This window comes from Myxocyprinus asiaticus, chromosome 42 (genome assembly GCF_019703515.2).
Source record: "Myxocyprinus asiaticus isolate MX2 ecotype Aquarium Trade chromosome 42, UBuf_Myxa_2, whole genome shotgun sequence".
Lineage (NCBI taxonomy): Eukaryota > Metazoa > Chordata > Actinopteri > Cypriniformes > Catostomidae > Myxocyprinus > Myxocyprinus asiaticus.
Window position 1 is genome coordinate 36,117,555 of NC_059385.1, and position 18,266 is coordinate 36,135,820.

Below are 18,266 nucleotides of genomic sequence, written 5' to 3' on the forward strand. Positions count from 1 at the left end.
CTGAACATGAAGAAGAATCTTTACAATCCACCTACTGTAAAAGAACATTTCTTTTTGACTAGATTTGGCTGGAAAAATCTTTGTTGAATTTTCCATCTTTTAATCAGTACTATTTATGTAGTCTTTTTTGTCACATTTAATAATGTAATTGTGGACAGAATATATTCAAACATGACATCCGTGTACTACTTAATCTGCAAATAACCACACAACATGTTCCAGTACAAGATTCAGGTTTACAAGTGTTGGAATCAGATGTGGTTAGCGGGTTGGTTCAGAGAGTTGGCGAGGTCTTGCTGTAATTTGGCACACTGTTTCTCTCTCTATAACTGTTATCAATGAGACACACTGTCAGTCTAATGTCCTGTTGTCAGCATCAGAATTACAGCTCATGTCTCAAATGCCACCAATCTAATCACTGGCATTATTTGATTCAAAGTCAAGCTATCACATGCACTGTTTGGACATAAGTTGATCATTTGAAATATGAATGCTGTGTATTTACTGTGTATTTGTGTTGTAGCCAAAGCTAATGATGATGAAACTACTTATTTTTTCACACCTTGTAAAGATGACACAAAATTTAATGTAAATACTATGTAAATACTCACACGGCCCATTCCAGCTTCTCATTCTTGATGGAGTTATACAATGACTGCAAGGTGAAAAAAGTACAAAGACATAAAGAATTAGTACAGTATACATTTTCAATTTGATATGTATTCATATTCACCAGGAGAGAAAAACAACATTAATTTAACTATTCTAAAAACGAGAGATTTGTCTCATGGTAAATGTTATCTGTGTAACTGCAATATTGCATCCTTGTGTAAAACTGATCAGATACTGTATGAGCTTGTCATCTTCCATTTAAAATTTATATTATTAAGTCACAATCAATATCACATCAAGTCATTTATCTTTAAAGCATGTGTTGTAATGAAAAACTGTCTCCTCTAGACACTAACAGATCTTTCTCGTTCAGTGCAATCAGTCAAGATTCATTGTGAAAATGTCACACTATTTATTTGCACGTTTTATGCAAATGCATGCACAGATTTTCCTAATGAGCACTAAGTGTAGAGTAAAAAGGTCACACGGAGAATCAAAATGCTGCAGAAAAACAACAAATCGATTTGTTAGCTTGAATTTCAGAATGCATACTCCATTCAGCTTCAAACTGCAGAACAGATGGCAAACATGCAAACTGCATTTGAATTGCAAAATGCCCTAAATAATTCATCCTGTGCATCCATGCAGGACTCAAATGACAGCAGTAAACGAGTGAATACAGAAAACGTGGGACATTTAAATTTAATCATCTATCAATATTCTTCCATTCCTAAAAACGTCCCCCACGTCCACATGTGTGGACATTGTATTTTTGACAAAACCTCTAAGTTTTTTGATTGAAACCTGTTTGGTTTATAAAAAGTATCGTCTCTAGTTTCGTTTGATATGCTGCTTTAAAAAATCCATTCATTTTTCACGCATCAGCACGCTGATAAACATTTTTCAAAAGTTGAAAAAACATTTTGAATAATTTTCAACTATAACACATCTGTGGGTCATTTCACTTCATTTGAATCTAAATGTTGTTATATTTAATTTATATTTATTTTGTTATCGCTGTACAATACGGTTCTATTCATTAACATTAGTAAATGCATTCCTGTATATTTACTGTGCATTTTCACACTGAGAATAAATAAATTCATGCAGAAGTTGAATAATGTTGCTTTCAGAGGTTTCATATGGAGTTAGGATGAAAATAAGGTGCATTTCTAACTGTTCTGAGACCAGTGCAGACAGACAGCACACTGGAGGTTAAGTCATTCACTAAATAGGGAGCAAGGGTGCATCCTATATCTTTCTGTGCAGCTAAGTGCATTCAGTCTGATCAAAAGTTCAGTTTCAGGCTGCAGATGATGTTTGGACCGCTCCACATGTTTGACAGACATGGGGCGATGATAATAATCAGTACATAGATTCAGAATATATAATACTTTACTACTTTATTTGAACATGGTTGGCAGTGAATAGAAGATGCTGGCTATTATTTTGAATAAAAATTATTAATTCAGCTTTATATGTCTGTAATGTCTCAAAAACATGAATAACCAACACTCCTGGAAACATAATAAACAATTTGATGAATTGTTTTTTTATAGCTTAGTATTATTTAAAATTTCACAACTTAGTCCCACTGTCCACATATGTGCACAAAAAATTTTAGGGAAACTATTTTCTCTAGAAAAGTGTTTATTTATTTTATTTTTACTTGTTTATTAGGTGCTACTAGTTACAAATCAAAAAGGGAAATGGAAAATGCACACAGCAGTCACGCTCAGGTCTCAGGAGGTTCAAACAAGTGCCATGTCAAAACAGAAAGTGTCCCACTTTACCTGTTTTCATACTGAGATATATATTTTATATGATGTAATCTGGCCGTAACACTGACGTGAACCTCAGCAGGCAGTCAGGCAGCTTTTTTCTCTTCACACTATCTCATGGCACTAAAAACACAACAACTGATGTTACATGAAGCTGTTAGATGACACATGATGGGTCACAGCCTGTACATTTGCTTTCTGCAACACAATTATGTGTTTTCTGATTTCTGTCATTGAATCCAGAGGTTGCGTTAACCAAACATTTTAAAAATGAATCTATTGCTTTTCTCTACTTTAGAACCATTCTCACTGAATCTGATGCTAATAGGGTGTGAAAAGTAAAGAAATTTGAGATTTAAAAAAAACTAACCCAGGAGAGACACACGAGTGAGGATTTAAGGAGAAACGTGAGAGATTGTAAGTACAGGCCAGTAGAATAATTCTTTAAATACTGCTCACTAAATTAGTTGATCAGATCTGGTCATTCTTGGATTGTGAGAGCAGAATAAAAAGAAGCCAATAACCCACAACACAGCGTTTGATGAGACTAAAAGAGAAATTCTTGTGATATCTGTGTCATGTTAAAATACCAAGTGTTACCTAATTTTGCTGACAGACAAACATGGAGCATGACTGAAAATGTACAACAAAGTTTATTAAAATGACAGATAATGATTATTTGATATGATTATTCATATGAAAGGTTAAAGGGTCAGGGTACTGTTAGGCACTTTGGACAAGAAAGCATCCAAGTTTCATTTGGTCAAATGTGTAGTGTTTTAGATGTTAAAATAATTTCTCCTATTCCAGTTTAATATTCAGGGACAATTATAGTGGGGGGGGGGGGTTATGTCCCTGTTACTCGGCTTAAATTCTTCAGTATAACAGTGGCCTCTAGAGGTAAAATAAAAACAATCATGTGGAGGTTTGTTGTATCTTAACCTTTTTATTATTGACAAATAATTGATTAGATAATAATTTATTAGATAATCAAGCATTCTAAATCGAAGCAAGGGTATGCAAAGAAACAAAACGGCTATATGGAAATGTGCCCTGTCAGCACATACATTGTGTCTCCAACTTCATATCTTGTTAATAATAATAGGCTAAACCTTTTTTCTCATTTAACTTAATCTTGTGAAATGCACATATACAAAACATTTCATCTGATGAACACGTAAGATATAACAAGCTTAATCTGGTAAATAATTATTTATATGTCATTGTGACTAAGCCAAGATCTGTCATTTCTAAATTAGTCTCTTGTATATATGGACTTGTTTATAGTTAAAAGACCTGTACTATGCACCAATTATAATTTTTTTTTTTCTGGTTATTATTGGGATTTTGGTTCAATAAACTGCACCTGGGATTGTATTCATTTTGCATTCTTGTAGCCTCAATGTCTGTGCCTGTCATAGTAAGAAAAGACTATGAAAATTATTTAACATTCTATAAATCGATTAAAAAACAAAACAATCAGATGATTAATCAGTTATCTGCCTTTTCCACTACCTTAGTTATCAATATCTAAAATCCAGCAAAATCCACTATCGGACGACCTCTAATAGGTTTAAGGCCAATTTACGCTTCTGTGTCGAACTTACGCCGTAGCCTGACATGCACCTCTGTAACTGTAACCATGCACCTTTGTAACCAGAGACGGTCCCCTAGGATGATGAAAAGAGGTTGCATAAAACTTTTTCTAAGATTAAGGTCAATGCATCATATCACATTGTATTTGGGCTAATTTTAATCGGGAGCATGTGCTATTTTTATATTCTGCTTATGTTTCATTAGGTTACATTTGAAATGCGACAAAAAGGCACATCAGTTTACAACTTAGAAACTCTGTGCTTTTCTCTTGGGGCTTTTACTCAATAATAGGGATGTTAATAAATAATCGATAATCGGTAATGCGTCGTTAATAATTTGATCAATTAAATTTATCGAATCAATTTCAGCATAAATATGTTCAGAGATCATGCCAGCGGATAGACAAAACACTGTCATCCGCTGCTAGAGGGCACACTGCCGCTTGCATGTTGCATGTCACATCATGCCAGCAACACAGAATAAAAAACACACTTGCATCTTTCACTTCCTTGCTAATCATGGAGCGTTTCTCTGTAGATCAACATTATATTTACTGCATAAACCACGATATTGATGTGTTAAAGGACAACAAGCAGACCTGTGTCATCCTCAGCGTCAATCACGTCAGTTCTCACCTGAAATCTCACCAGTGTAGAGGCATGTATTTACTGTACTCACATATCCCACAATCTACAACGTGAAGTTTTAACAAACTCAAACCTTTGTCTTTTATACAACTTATTATTAATAGTAATACATTAAAAGTAAATTCTTGTAAATTAATTTAAACAGCCTGAATGTATAAAAAAAATACACTGAACTACAAATATGTTAAGAGGAAAATACTTGCATTTCTGAAGTGTATCTATTTAAATTATATTTTAAACAGAAGGCTGCATCCACATACTTACTTTGGTGGCAGTTTCATGTTTTCACGTTTTCTAAAGGAATTTTTTTCTGATGTTGACGTTTTCAAGTGAATTAGCACGAATAACTCTTTGTATAAATAAAGCTTTGATAGAAGAAAAATATGCGTCTTGTATTTTCTGAGTTTCATGCTGTTAACCACTAATATTTTATTACTGTAACTGTTAATGATTCATCGATTTTCATTTATAATTGTTAACGATTTTCGATTGAGAAAATCTCTTAAAATTTGCAACTCTACTTAATATATTTTTGGTCTGTGAGTGAAACAATGTTTGTTGTACTGCATTTGAGACCTTTCCAATCTATATGATGTTTTGGCTGTATGTTTGACGCTATGGTGTACAGTCAATAATCATATTTCATCCTTTATAAAACTTCTAATCAATCAGCAAAAAAAAACCTGTTAACAGTTGGTAATTTTACCTATATGCATTTTCTCTGTAAAGTCTAAGTAAAACATTTGATTAGCTTAATCAAAAGTGAAGTGCAAACGTTAATAGGTGTAGAAACACATAAAAGGCATGTTCACCACCGGCAGCACCCACACATTACACTGACTCTGTTAACAGCAAACACATGGTGTGAATGTGAGAGAGACTGAGTTACACTGGATAGGACAAAACTGCCATAAACGCTGTCTGTGAATTATAAATCAACCACAGAGACGCTGCTAACTCGGGTCAAGGTGACACATTAATACCATCACAATAACTGATATTAACAACACCATGCATCTCATTCAATTACTGGTACAAATTACAAAAAAGGCGTCTTGAAAGCATCCATCACTTTAAAAGGCAAACGGCTGCCCGTCAGCTTCAGCTCCACACATAAATCCAGTGTAAAGACACAGCAATCCGGTGGGAAATGCAGCATTTGGTGAGTGCCATTATTGCGCCCACTGCTGCAGGCACAAACGCATTATACAAGCTGCACTAGTTATTTACTCTTGTGCTTTAGATAACATGCTGAAATAACAGCCGTATGACATCGTCAATAAACAGTGTTACAGCTTAAAATCCACTAGTCCAGTCCACTAATCCCTGCTGAAAAGACTAGTGTTGGTCACCAGTCTATGTTGTGTTTTGGATGCTGATTTGCTCCCTTTGTAAACCAGCTTTATCAGAAAAATCTGCATTTTTTCAGCTGCTGAATAACATGGCAAAGCTTGTCTAGCAAAACCAACTTGGACCATCACGGAAATTCATGCTGGTCTAAGCTGGTCTTTTCAGCACCGATGCCAGGAATTATTGTAAAGAAGCAAAAAACAAACAAACAATAAAACACAAAAATAATGTCCATTCCTGGCACACAAACACAGATTTTACCTTGTCCTTTTTGGGTGGTCCCGTGTTGAATTCAGCAGAATTGGACACTTTGAGGGACTTGGAGCGATGCTGCGGCTGACGCCTGAGCGACTCCTCGCGGCCGTACTTGACGGAGCCGCTGGCCCGCATGCGGACCTTACCGGTCCCCTGAACGCTGTTTACCCCAATCATAATGACCAATTAAAGCCTGTTCACATGCACACGGCACGAGAGAGGAGAACGAGCGTGGCAGTGAGCCCACGGATTTCTCTGCCCGACAGGAGGGACGCGTAGAGATGAGGCAGCAGGCCAGAAGACAGGAAACGAGTGAAAGTGAATAAGTAAGCGAACAGAGCTCTGCAGAAATATCTGCCTGCCTTCAAGACATGAGTGGTACGGGTCTCTCACACATCCCTCGATGAGTGTTTGGATACAGAGAGAGAGTTTCCCTGGAAGCAACACGTCACTGACTGGAGGAGTCAGAGGGAGAGAGAGAGAGACAGAGAGAGAGAGAGAGAGAGAGAGAAAACAAGCTCCTCCCCTTCTGAAGTGAGCCAATGTTGAGATGGATTCATTTATATTTCAAACAGCTGATGTGAGCTGCCCAGCACCTCAAGGCTGTGGTCTGGTCATTAACATCAGAGGATGTTAACCAGGAGATAACCAGCACTAGCCAAAGCAAGCAACATCCAAAACAAAATATTTTCAAAATCAACTAGTTACCTAAGCGACTAATCGGTTGCTGTATAACCAGCCCTGTAAAATATAAGGCTGGTTTCAGGTTCACCTGACCCCTACTAAAAAGGTTTCTTGGTGAGAGCTTATATAAAACATGTTCTTGTGTTCAAAAACAGTTAGAGCGAGCACAACGGAACGAAACAAAACGCACAAGTCGCATTTAAAAAAAAAAAAGTTGTACTAACTTTGAACTTTTAACACAATGCTCATGCAGGACGCTTAAAGGGGTCATGTCATGCTTTTTTTTCCTCTTCTTCTTAAAGTTCACTTATAATGTTTTTTTGCACAAAAATTGTCATAATATAGTATTAAATGACCTTTTCCACCCTGTCTCTGGCACTCTGTTTCTGTGTACTACCCCTTTAAGACTTCAATATTAGGGATGGGTTTTGATACAGATTTCCCGATTTGATTTAGATTTTTGTTACACATTTATTGTTTAATTACATGATTTGTACTATTTACAAGTATTTACGTTGATTTGTAGAACGTGTGCTAAAACACTGTAAAGTGTAAAGAGCGTCTGTAAATGAGCGAATGTTAACGAGAGAGATTTGAATGGCTATATCTCATCTGTGCTATGCATGATTAGATTTGAATGTTTCTTTTTTGTTGTTTTTGATCAACAACTGATGAAATTAAGGTCGTGATGCATCGAAAAAAACAATCTTTTTACAGTACATGCCCACTGTGCTATGATTGGCTAACATATAAAAATAAACGCCCCCACCATAACAATTGTAGAACAGTTTTTTTTTTCCAAGAATGAAAGAAAATATGCAAGCTATTTACAAAATCCCTTGAAAGCATGCAGTCTAGGCAATCATTGATAGCTATATCAATGTGAAGCTCGCAATCACACTACTAGAATTGTTTGACTGAATAACAATAGACAACTGAAAAAAGTCGGCACACTGTTGCTCCCCAATACTTATATTATTAGGCATACAACTTTTTTTATAAAATAATGCTATTTATAACACAGGTCTCAGGAATACTTCACTCTGATTGGTCAATGGCGCCATCTAGCGGGGATTAAGACGTATCAGACCGCTCATTTGTGTATTGCGAGTTATCTTTCCTGCTTTTTGGATCACTGTGAAATAAAATAAAAATAAAATAAAAAAGCGTTTGAGTCATGATCATGGTTTATTTGCCATAAAAACAGCTGACTACACAATTCCTCACATCGAAAAAATACAGACAGAAACAGCAGCATTAAATTTGTCACTCACCAGCATTACTGTCCTATATAAATTACACGGCTCCAACGCATCCATCCTTTCAATTTAAGTTTCATTGCAAAGCCTGAATCATACTGTTTCTCAATAGAATCCATAGAGAAATGTACAGAGCAAATGTATAGTCCCAGAAACTTTGTTGAAATAAATTTAAGCCACATTCCTAATGCTGGGATCCTTTAAAAGTCTATGCAGAGATGCATTTTGTCCACAACCACAACGTCTGGGTACCTTCCTCAACATCCTAATGTTTTAGTTGGTTAAAAGCAAACTACAGTTACAATATTATCACTTTCAGTGTTGGAGTATCTCAATCACTCTCTCTTTCACCGCAACGATTACATGTGTTGTGAAGGTGGGGATATTCAAATAAACACCACATCCAGACGTTACGATGTTGCTGATTTAAAAAAAAAAAACATTTCGTTGCACAGAGTAAACATTAAATGCTCTTTTTGGACTGGCAAACAAGTTTTGAGTTCTGAAACTTTCACAGTATGTTGAATCATACAGCATGTCATAAGGAATCAGGAAAATCTGAACGTGTTTGGCTGCAGACACGACTTCTCTGAAAGAGTTTTACTGTGCAAACTGTTTAAAGCCATCTTTACATTGCATCTGACAAACGATAGACCAGAAGTCTGTCATTTACAACGTAGAGTCACACGGGGGCTGCGTAGAGTTCAGACCATCTGAGGATGCAGAATTTCCAGATCTGGTTTGAGCTTTAGAATGCATTGAAATATTTCAACTCGTGCGACTAGATAATATGTGACCACCAACCAGATATTACATATTCATTCAAAGCACGAAGTGTGAAATATGAATGGCTCGTGTCCTTAACTTTATTCTGAATGCCTGCTACATTAACAGATCGGATGGTTATGAGTCAGAAATGATCATTTACTGCAACTATATCACAAAAGGCATTTGTAACTGAATGTGAGATTAAATTAAAAGAAGAAGAAATACTGAGTGAATATTGATTATGAATTTAACTGAATTCATCCATCTACTCAAATAGCACATATAATAATGTCATTCTAAGGTTTGGTAGAAAACCACAAAAACAAACTCACAAAGCCAACAACCTTTCTAACTTTCTTCAAAGCTTCATACCTTCTCCCTTGCAATGAATACAATTCATAGCAGGCAAATTGAAAGTTCATCATAACTGCCACTAGGAGGGCGAAATCTGACAATGTGCCAATATTGGAGACAGTAAAAGGCTAACAGCTAAAGCACAGCATGCTGTCAGCACATTAAAGCAAAAAAAAAAAAAAAAAAAAAAAAAGTACACTTGTATATGAATATGCAATGCAGCATTACCAAACAACTTCTGCTTGGATCCACAGATCATTCATGAAGCATGAAGTCAAATACAGAGCAGTTTCACAGAGCCAGACTTTTGACTATTAGAACAAAGTCTGGTTCACAATGCAGTTTATTTTGGCCAAGAACTGCCCACTTAGACAGGAAGAGACTGTCTGACCGACATGTAAAACAACCAACAATAATTTGCTTTAAGGGGAAGATCAATCTGAAATCGATGGCACAACAATAACCAAAACCAAACACCGCCACTGCACAGCACTCGAAGCATGCGTCTGTATGATAATAGTTTGTTGGTGAAACAACTGTATAAGATTCCACTTTTGAATGCAATAAGACTTTTCCCTCATAATCTTGAGGTGGTTTATGATAATAACATCTCTGGAATAATGAGAGAGATTGTAGTTCTTCAAACGTTTCTTGCTTCAGGCAGCAATTCAAAGATCACTGATGAGAAATCCAACACCTCTGTATGATTTCAGCTGAAATCAATAATTCGGAGCGCATACTAATGCTCAACAAACATCAGGACTGGCTGAAATAATGCAAATGATGGCGATTTGGCTCGAGCGGACAGGTTTAATTATTTCAACACACCAGTTGTGGCACTCTAGTGATACAAACAAAAGATTCAATGGGGCATGTTCACAAATCATTTTATCCATACTGCACACAAAAATGCCGGGAACTTTGTCAAAATGGCAAGCTCCAATCTGATTGGCTGGCTTAACACAATTTACAGGAGTCAGTACAAACACTTTTGTATGGAATCAGTTCACTAGGAGTCAAATGCACATTCTGAGGAAGAACTAGTCACACTGGGACATAAAATAATTGATTCCTCATTACTTTTGAATGGACAGAAATTCTGAAAAGTCAAAACTCATTTTCAGTTGTGCAATCTTTCAGAGAGGCAGCTGTGCTATTATTTACATAAATAATTTCCACAAGTCTTTTCCGATGAGATATTTCCATGCCAGTCCATTATTGAGGTATTTACCCGCCGAAGTCATGTAGACAAAAACTGTGGTTCATTCTATTTACATGTCGGTCTGTCAGTCTGGTAAATTGGACCAGACTTTATTCCAATAGTCTAAGGCCTGTCACTGTAAGTCTACTTCACATGTGACTTGTTTCATGTGCTGAGCTGTAAGTACAGTATCATATCAAGGGTGAAGAATATATCTCATGCAACTGAAAAAACTAGGGATGTTTTTCAAAATAAACTTCAGCCGCTTGTTCGTAACATTGGGATTATTCAGAAGGATCTGCAGAGCGGTGGGTGCTTAGTATCTATCCTACTTCCTCATTTACGAGTTTCTGAAAACCCAATAGGCATCAGTGATGTGTACTGTACATGTGGGCGTGTTCATGTACTCGTGGTTGTGCCATCACAAGCATTAAGATTTCTGAATGAGTAATTTTTGCTGTTTCAATAAGTGTTCAAGGGAGGAAGCTTTGAGTTCTGAAAGTTTTAATATTTACATAGTACATTATACATAAATCATGTTTCCTATGATATTGATCCTTATAATGAGCAGGGTTTGACCAGGACTATTTAAACAGCAGCAAAGAACTGATCAATTATCTAATTAATCGCAACTTCATTTGAACATCGATTCTTAAAATTACAAGATGCATCTTTTACTCAGTGCCTGAGGTGCTCATTACATCAATCACAAGACAACCACTGCTTGATCTCGTTAACAGGCCAAAAGGAAAAGACAGGGAGAGACTACACAAACAATGACAATGTTAAAGATCCATTTTTGTTCCATTCTCCCGCACTGTTTGACTGAATGACAGGTGGTATATGTGCGCATGTGATCAGAGGGCGCTAGTGGAGTTACGCACGTAAACTGAAAAATACACTTCTGTGAAAATATGTCTTGAAGTATTAATCACATCACACACTGTCATTTATGTCTAAAATTAACATAAGCAGCAGGACAAAAAAAGCATATTTGTATCAGAATATGGGACTTGAAGTGTAAATGCAGCCTAGGGCGAATTAGTGAATATTAACAATATAATCGAGATCATTTTGCTGATGATGTAAAACTGACGAATATCGTGAATATCGCGATGATTTTAATGTGCTTTTATTTGGCCATTAAGTTTCATAAAGAGCGCATCAGTAAACTAATTTCACGATCCTTCAGGGTTGCACAGTTAGTAAAAATAACATCAAAATGGCATTTGTGATTATTATTCCAAAAAAGGATGTGATTTAAAGACAGATAAACATGGTCTGTGTGTGATTCAGAACAAACCAGTGACACGCTGATCTGTGTGCACATGCAGGGCAGTGCTCTCAGATCAGTTCATGTGCATTGTAAAATCAAAATACTGCAGGTTCAAGCATTCGCGCAGAAATTCAATAACAGAATAACAGAAAAGGAGGAAATTACAGCATTTCAGGAAATGCGGAACATTGTAAGCTGTCTAATAAACATAGTCTTTTCGGTGTAAAAATAAAAGCTTCTTATGAAGTTGAAGTAAATACAACAGCACTTTCGATGTCAAAATAAAAGCCCCAGATGGAGGTGAAGTAAACAGGACAGAAATACATTACTTTTGTATAATGCAAATCTAATAATCAGAACAATAATGATAATTCAGCATTATATAATAATAATAAACCTGACATGCCCCACAGTAATAATTAAGCATTATGCAATTTTCAACTGAGGTTTCAAAAATAAGTCCATAAAGTAGCTTTGCACACCTTGTTCATTCACAAAAAGTATTAGTAAAAACATTTGAAGGTAAATAATGCTTTTTATTAAGCTAATATGTATCATTGTATACATGGGCACCTGCAGGATTTACTCTGAGGGTACACACAGAAATCTGCCTAATAAATCTTATATCTGGGGGATCTGGGGGCATGCTCCACCGGGAGATTTTTTTTGTTGTTGTTGCAAAAAACAACACCAAAGCATTCAATTCTGGTGACTTTGAGATAAGCATTTACAGTTGAAGTCAAAAGTTTACATACACCTTAGCCAAATACATTTAAACTCAGATTTTCACAATTCCTGACATTTAATCATAGAAAACATTCCCTGTCTTAGGTCAGTTAGGATCACTACTTTATTTTAAGAATGTGAAATGTCAGAATAATAGTAGAGAGAATTATTTATTTCAGCTTTTATTTCTTTCATCACATTCATAAGTTTACATATACTTTGTTAGTATTTGGTAACATTACCTTTAAATTGTTTAACTTGGGTCAAACGTTTTGGGTAGTCTTCCACAAATTGGGAATTTTGGCCCAATCCTCCAGACAGAACTGGTATAACTGAGTCAGGTTTGTAAGCCTCCTTGTTCGCACATGCTTTTTCAGTTCTGCCCACAATCAGATTGAGGTCAGGGCTTTGTGATGGCCACTCCGATACCTTGACGTTGTTGTCCTTAATCCACTTTGCCACAACTTTGGAGATATGCTTGGGGTCATTGTCCATTTGGAAGACCCACTTGCGACCAAGCTTTAACTTCCTGGCTGATGTCTTGAGATGTTTCTTTAATATATCCACTTCATTTTCCTTCCTCATGACGCCATCTATTTTGTGAAGTGCACCAGTCCCTCCTGCATCAAAGCACCCCCACAACATGATGCTGCAACCCCCATGCTTCCAGTTGGGATGGTGTTCTTCGGCTTGCAAGCCTCACCCTTTTTCCTCCAAACAAAACAATGGTCATTATGGCCAAACAGTTCAATTTTTGTTTAATTAGACCAGAGGACATTTCTCCAAAAAGTAAGATCTTTGTCCCCATGTGCAAACTGTAGTCTGGCTTTTTTTATGGCGGTTTTGGAGCAGTGGCTTCTTCCTGGCTGAACAGCCTTTCAGGTTTTGTTAATATAGGACTCGTTTTACTGTGGATATAGATACTTGTCTATCCGTTTCCTCCAGCATTTTCACAAGGTCCCTCGCTGTTGTTCTGGGATTGATTTACACTTTTCGTACCAAATTACGTTCATCTCTAGGAGACAGAATGCATTTCCTTCCTGAGCGGTGTGATGGCTGCGTGGTCCATTGGTGTTTATACTTGCGTACTATTGTTTGTACAGATGAACGTGGTATCTTCAGGCATTTGGAAATTGCTCCCATGGATGAACCAGTCTTGTGGAGTTCCAGATTTCTTTTGATTTTCCCAAGATGCCAAGCAAAGAAGCACTGAGTTTGAAGGTAGGCCTTAAAATACATTCACAGGTACACCTCCAATTCAGTACACCTCCTATCAGAAGCTCATTGTCTAAAGGCTTGACATCATTTTCTGGAATTTCCCAAGCTGGCACAGTTAACTTAGTGTATGTAAACTTCTGACCCACTGGAATTGTGATATAGTCAATTAAAAGTGAGACAATCTGTCTGTAACCAATTGTTGGAAAAGTTACTTGTGTCATGCACAAAGTAGATATCCTAAACAACTTGCCAAAACTATAGTTTGCTAATATTATATCTGTGGAGTGGTTAAAAAATTAGTTTTAATTACTTCAACCTAAGTGTATGTAAACTTCTGACTTCAACTGAATTTATTTTCTTGAGTATGAGCAGCATTCATGTAACTACTGGCTAAACCATTTCTTCCAGTAACCGTTCAGACAGATGTATTTTCGTGCTAAAAAAGCAAAACGCACCGAATACAGCTGAACGCTGGGGACTCCAGACACATTTTATCAGTTGAAGAAGTTCTTTTTAACTTGACACAGTGTCTAAAAATGCAGCGCTGCTGTGAGAGATGCTAAAAACACAGTGAGACATGACGCAGCTGTCAAAAGACATCTATCTAGAGAATATTTATACGGAAAACGATTGAAAAACAGCATTTTTGCAAAAACACGTTCAGTTTGAACAGACCCTTGTTCACATGACAGCACTAGCTCAAGTTTCACTAGATTTTTATTGAAAGTCTTTAAAATATTGAATCTACTTGACTACAATGGCTGTTTTTATTAAATGATGGTTCCTCTGATAAAAACACAACACTTTTGAGCCATTTTAGAGCAAATACATAATTATTGAGATATATTTGGAATATCGTCAATACACTGAAAAATATCGAGATATAATTTAAGACAAATTGCCCAGCCCTAAGCCTAATTAGACCTGCCTCTCTTCTAGTAAGCCGTTAATATTAATCAAACTACAATAACTAGAAAACGATAAAACCATTCACTGCTTTTGGCTGGATAACTTTAGTAATTTTAAAAAGTATTAATGTATTATAATCATACAGTGAAGACCAGGGGAAGTATTACAGAAATATCCTAATTTTAGAAACCTATCTTATCTGCTTGGTAACCATGACAATTTCAGTTAGAATCTCATTTAGGACAAAAGCAATTACAGAATGACATTTCCTAAATGCATTATCTTATCTTAACTGTAGTTAGGATTTTCTTTTGTAATATGAATTTGTGAAAAATCCTAACTCAACTGATCAGATCTTAACTTTAGACTTAAGATAAGAAGTTTTCTGTAAAACACCCCCAGTAATTTAAGTAGTTTATAGAACATTTCAAGACTTTCCAATTTTTGAATGTTTACTTTTTATTTTATTTTTATTTATTTATTGGTTTATTTTTTATAGGGACAGTACAAAAACATAAATTCAGCACAAAAACTAAAAAAGATGCATTGTACTTAAGATTATAGCACATGCTAATTTGCATCTCAGGTCCCTAGATAGGCTTTTTTCATTAAAAACGACATAAATCAAGCAATATAACCTAATCATAGAAATATTAATAAATGGCTTAATAAATACTAAGGTTGCTCCCAACCCTGGTGACATACAGTATTAAAAAATGAGACCAAAAATTCATTAAGAATGAGTACAGCTCTAGTTTCTTTTAAACCAGCGCTTAACCAATATTATGAAAGATTTTATGTCTGTAACTGATTTTTTTTCAGATGGTAGCATGTTCCAGAGTTAGGAACCCTTCACAGAAAAGGCCCTTTGCCCCTGAGTTGTTCTGCGATAGTCAACCCTACAGTTACCATTCGGTGTGCTCCTTGTTGTTCTACTACCATCCTGTCCATTTAGCAATTTACATAATACCCGTGGGGCTTTATTGTGGATACATTTATACATCAATTTTATGTAGGACAAATTTATAAAAATGTTAAAACTACGATTTTATTTTTTTAAATTTTTTTTAATATTGCAATGATGCACATGATTTGGTTTATTGTCCATAATTTTTAAAGCCTGATTGTAAAGTGACATTATACGATCCACTGTGGATTCACTTGTTTGAGTCCAAACTGTAATGCAATATGTAATATGAGACAAAATCATTTCATGCATAAAGAGCTGAGCCGCCTGCTTAGAAATGCACTGTCTAAAATATTTAAAACAATTCAAGTTAATCTTTATCTTTTTTTAAAGTTTCTTTACATGTCTATCAAATGTGAGTTTAGAATCTTAAATAATACCTAAGAACTTGAACTCTTTTACCTCTTCAATTTCTTTATTTAGTATCTTAATTTTCAATGTTCCTTTTTGTTTTCAATTAGAGAAACACATAGAAACTGTTTTTTCTGACGTTCAAAGTGAGGTGGTTATTTTGGAGCCACTGTGATACCCCACCAGGTTGGCATTTAAAATCTAAGCTGCTTTTGCTGGTCTCTTAGCTGATGCATAAAAAATGGTGTCATCAGCATAAAGCTGACACTTAATATCTGGGCAGCAAATTGGCAAATCATTTATAAATAAACTAAAAAGCATTGGACCTAAAATTTAACCTTGGTGTATTCCTAGTTTATTGTTAATAAAAGATGATTTTTCCTGCTCAATTATTGCTAGGTAAGAGGCAAACCACTCAAATGTTTGATTACTAAAATTAAAAGCAGTTAATTAGACAAAAGAATAGCATGGTTAACAGTGTCGAATGCCTTTTTTTCAGGTCAATAAAAACTTCTCCCCCAACATGCCCCTGATCTAAAGAACATCTTACATTTTCTAAAAAAATAACAGTTTGCAGTTTCTGTAGAGTGCTGGGGCCTAAAACCAAACTGCTGCGGGTGGAGGAAATGATTACTCTCTAAGTGATTTATTAATTGTTCTGCCACTACCTTCTCTAAGACCTTAGACGTGACAGGTAAAATTGGATGATAATTTGAGACCAAATTGGAATCTCCAGACTTAAAAATTGGAGTAATAATAGCTTTTTACCAATTTAAGTGAGATTATGGAACTGTCAATAAGGAGCTATATTTCTTAAAAACAAATTACTATCAAAGTTGTAAATATATTTTGCTGTAGATTTTGATTTAGTTTCTTAATATAATTCTCAGCAGGTTTGTCATCAGGTTGTTTAAGATTATGGTCACATGCCAGACAATATGCCTTAATGTGTGAGTGAGCCAATGGACTGAAGCATCATCACATCCATCTGTTCCCTGCAGCGCTGCACAGTACATGCCTACCCAAGCAACCTGCAGCCAAACGCATCTATCACACTCACTCTGAGACGTACCTGTCCAACTTGTGTCGTTGGAGCACATCTGAATAATAATAACCTTGTAGAATGGTTTCAGAAACTGTTTGAAATGATCAACAGAATATTCAAAATAATTTGCCATTCAAATCAATAGAAAAGTCTTTTATATATTCTAGTATGTTAAAATAATATAAATAAGCTCAGACAGCTGCTGTTGAAAAACTTAATTAGGGTCTAGAATTAACTTTTAGTTTTTTGCTGTCAGAAACAGGTGTGATATTTCACAACACCTAATTCAGTGCTGGGTAGTTCGGCCCAGAGAGAAATCTCATTGGTCTAAAATTCCACTTCCCATGACTGTATATTAAACGTAAAGCATGTTCAGACTAGGTGTGATTTTTTTCGCTCTTCAGAGAATTCCACATCAGGGAGCAACTTGCTGCTGCACCTAGACATGGTGAATGCTTATAACTGCTTGTCTGTAGGTCCTTTTCAACATGCAGTTAACAGATTGTGATTTATTGAATCAAAGCACTTTAAATGCTACTGGCAGCGACTCTAATTGAATGAAATCCTAACTGGGTCAGACTGCTGAACATTAAACTCACCTCATTTTATACCCTCATTGAAGCAGTGCAGCCCAGTGTAACCTACAGATGAATGCACATGGCCAAAATATAATAATCTCAATGGAAATCTGTGCAATCAGAAATTTCACCTGATGGACTTTGTTGGCAAAGACATTTTTGTACACAAATTTTGAGTTGGGTTTAAATTTTTCTGAACTTTGAATTTGCAGTGTTGACCAATAGCAAGTTGCTTGGTCTGGAAGTGACCAGTTTGGGCAGTCTTTCATACTTTTCGCACATGACATTTCACCATGCAAGGGTGTAAGTGACTGAGTCTTTAGGTGTGCTGTCTGTTTTTTATATTTAGAAATACTGTATGCAATTTAAGATGACAGGTTGAAAATCTCCCACTGTTTTACAGTGCATCCGGAAAGTATTCACAGCACTTCACTTTTTCCACATTTTGTTATGTTACAGCCTTATTCCAAAATGGATTAAATTCATTATTTTCCTCAAAATTCTACAAACAATACCCCATAATGACAACGTGAAAGAAGTTTGTTTGAAATCTTTGAAAATGTATTAAAAAAAAAAATCACATGTACATAAGTATTCACAGCCTTTGCTCAATACTTTGTTGAAGCACCTTTGGCACCAATTACAGCCTCAAGTCTTTTTGAGCATGATACTACAAGCTTGGCACACCT

The 18,266-nt window shown here is 35.8% G+C and overlaps 1 protein-coding gene across 8 annotated transcripts in view; it reads right to left on the reverse strand.

Annotated features, from left to right (window-relative positions):
- The window catches only part of LOC127432445 (PH and SEC7 domain-containing protein 3-like), a 180,608-nt gene that overhangs the window by 52,708 nt on the left and 109,634 nt on the right, over window positions 1-18,266 (reverse strand). For 7 of the 8 annotated variants that reach the window (XM_051683530.1, XM_051683529.1, XM_051683531.1 and 4 more), the window contains one exon: window positions 612-655. In XM_051683530.1, the coding sequence (XP_051539490.1) occupies window positions 612-655 (44 nt within the window). Of the gene's footprint in view, window positions 1-611; window positions 656-6,247; window positions 6,681-18,266 lie in introns of those variants that run through there. The other variant, XM_051683536.1, reaches the window with a different exon arrangement.